Source organism: Octopus bimaculoides, chromosome 2, assembly GCF_001194135.2.
Source record: "Octopus bimaculoides isolate UCB-OBI-ISO-001 chromosome 2, ASM119413v2, whole genome shotgun sequence".
Lineage (NCBI taxonomy): Eukaryota > Metazoa > Mollusca > Cephalopoda > Octopoda > Octopodidae > Octopus > Octopus bimaculoides.
Window position 1 is genome coordinate 99,660,471 of NC_068982.1, and position 1,463 is coordinate 99,661,933.

General features: G+C 35.3%; 1 protein-coding gene across 3 annotated transcripts in view; it reads left to right on the top strand.

Annotated features, from left to right (window-relative positions):
• The window catches only part of LOC106868822 (uncharacterized), a 64,238-nt gene that overhangs the window by 30,739 nt on the left and 32,036 nt on the right, over positions 1-1,463 (top strand). For 2 of the 3 annotated variants that reach the window (XM_014914242.1, XM_014914241.2), the window contains exon 4: positions 257-316. The exons of the other annotated variant lie outside the window; for it this stretch is intronic. In XM_014914242.1, the coding sequence (XP_014769728.1) occupies positions 257-316 (60 nt within the window). The remainder of the gene's footprint in view (positions 1-256; positions 317-1,463) is intronic. 3 annotated transcript variants of the gene reach the window in all.

Below are 1,463 nucleotides of genomic sequence, written 5' to 3' on the forward strand. Positions count from 1 at the left end.
TATATATATGTATATATACATATATATATGTATATATACATATATACATATATACATATATATATACATATATACATATATAGTTAATTTCCATCACTCTGCATAATTCTTCCCCTCTCTCTCCCTCTCTCGGCATTATAACTGGTCTGTTATGCATACATTTTATTAAGGTCCTGACAAAAAATCCTACTACTATTCTTCCATTTTATAACTATGCCCTCTACAAAATTGTAATTTCTTATATTTGTATCCTTAGGCTTATCGGTCCTACGGATTTAACTAAACAAAGCTCTGCCAAGGACAGCATGCCTTTCAGGTAAGTAATATCGTGATGATATTTTCGGACACCTACCTATGGTATGAGTGGAGGCGCGTAATTTAGTGGTTAGAGGTGTTGGACTCATGATCGTACGATTGTGGTTTCAATTCCTGAACCGGGCAACACGATGGGTTCTTGAGTAAAACACTTCATTTCACGCGTTGCTCCAGTCTACTCAGATGACAAAAATGAGTATTCCTACGACGAATCGGTGTAATACAGTATCTCGGTTGTGATACTCAGCACACACAAACACACACACACACACACACACATACACACTCACACACATAGGCACACACTCTCGCACACACACACACACATACACTCACACATGCACACATATATGTATGTATGTATATATGTATGTATATATGTATGTATGTATGTATGTATGTCAGTGTTCACTTTATTTCAAGATTTCTAACCAATAGAGAAAGAGCCGGTTTCTAACCTAGATCCAAGACACTTTCATTGGAATTTCAACATAAACAACAGAGTATTTCTTTTTGTATGTATGCACGTATGTATGTATGCATGCATGCATGTATGTATGTATGTATGTATGTATGTGTGCAGATTTGTATGTCCTCCTTATTCATGTTATTCTCATGCATATAGTTGCATATGTGGCCATGCTCGTATATATTTAAATTATGAACTTTTGGAAAGTTTTACAGGTTTTTTACCTTGTTTCTAGGTTAGCAACCGGCTCTTTCTCTGTTGGCATGAAATCTTGAAATAAAACTGAATAATGACATACATTCATACATACATTCATATATACGTACATACATACATACAGTTCTATATTTAAGAGATGAGGAATTATTTACATTATTTACATTATCTACATTTGACGGATATTCGTCCTCATCTTGTTTGTTGTTAACACAACGTTTCGGCTGATATACCCTCCAGCCTTCGTCAGGTGTCTTGGGGAAATTTCGAACCTGGGTGCTCATTCCTATCGATGTTACTATTATTATTATTATTATATTATTATTATTATTATTATTATTAATCAGGTCGCTGCCGTGAATCGAAATCGGAACCTTGGGGTTAGTAGCCCGCGCTCTTAACCACTACGCCATATGCCCATGGGCAATTATGGGGTGAATTTTAAGGCTTATAAATCTATTAT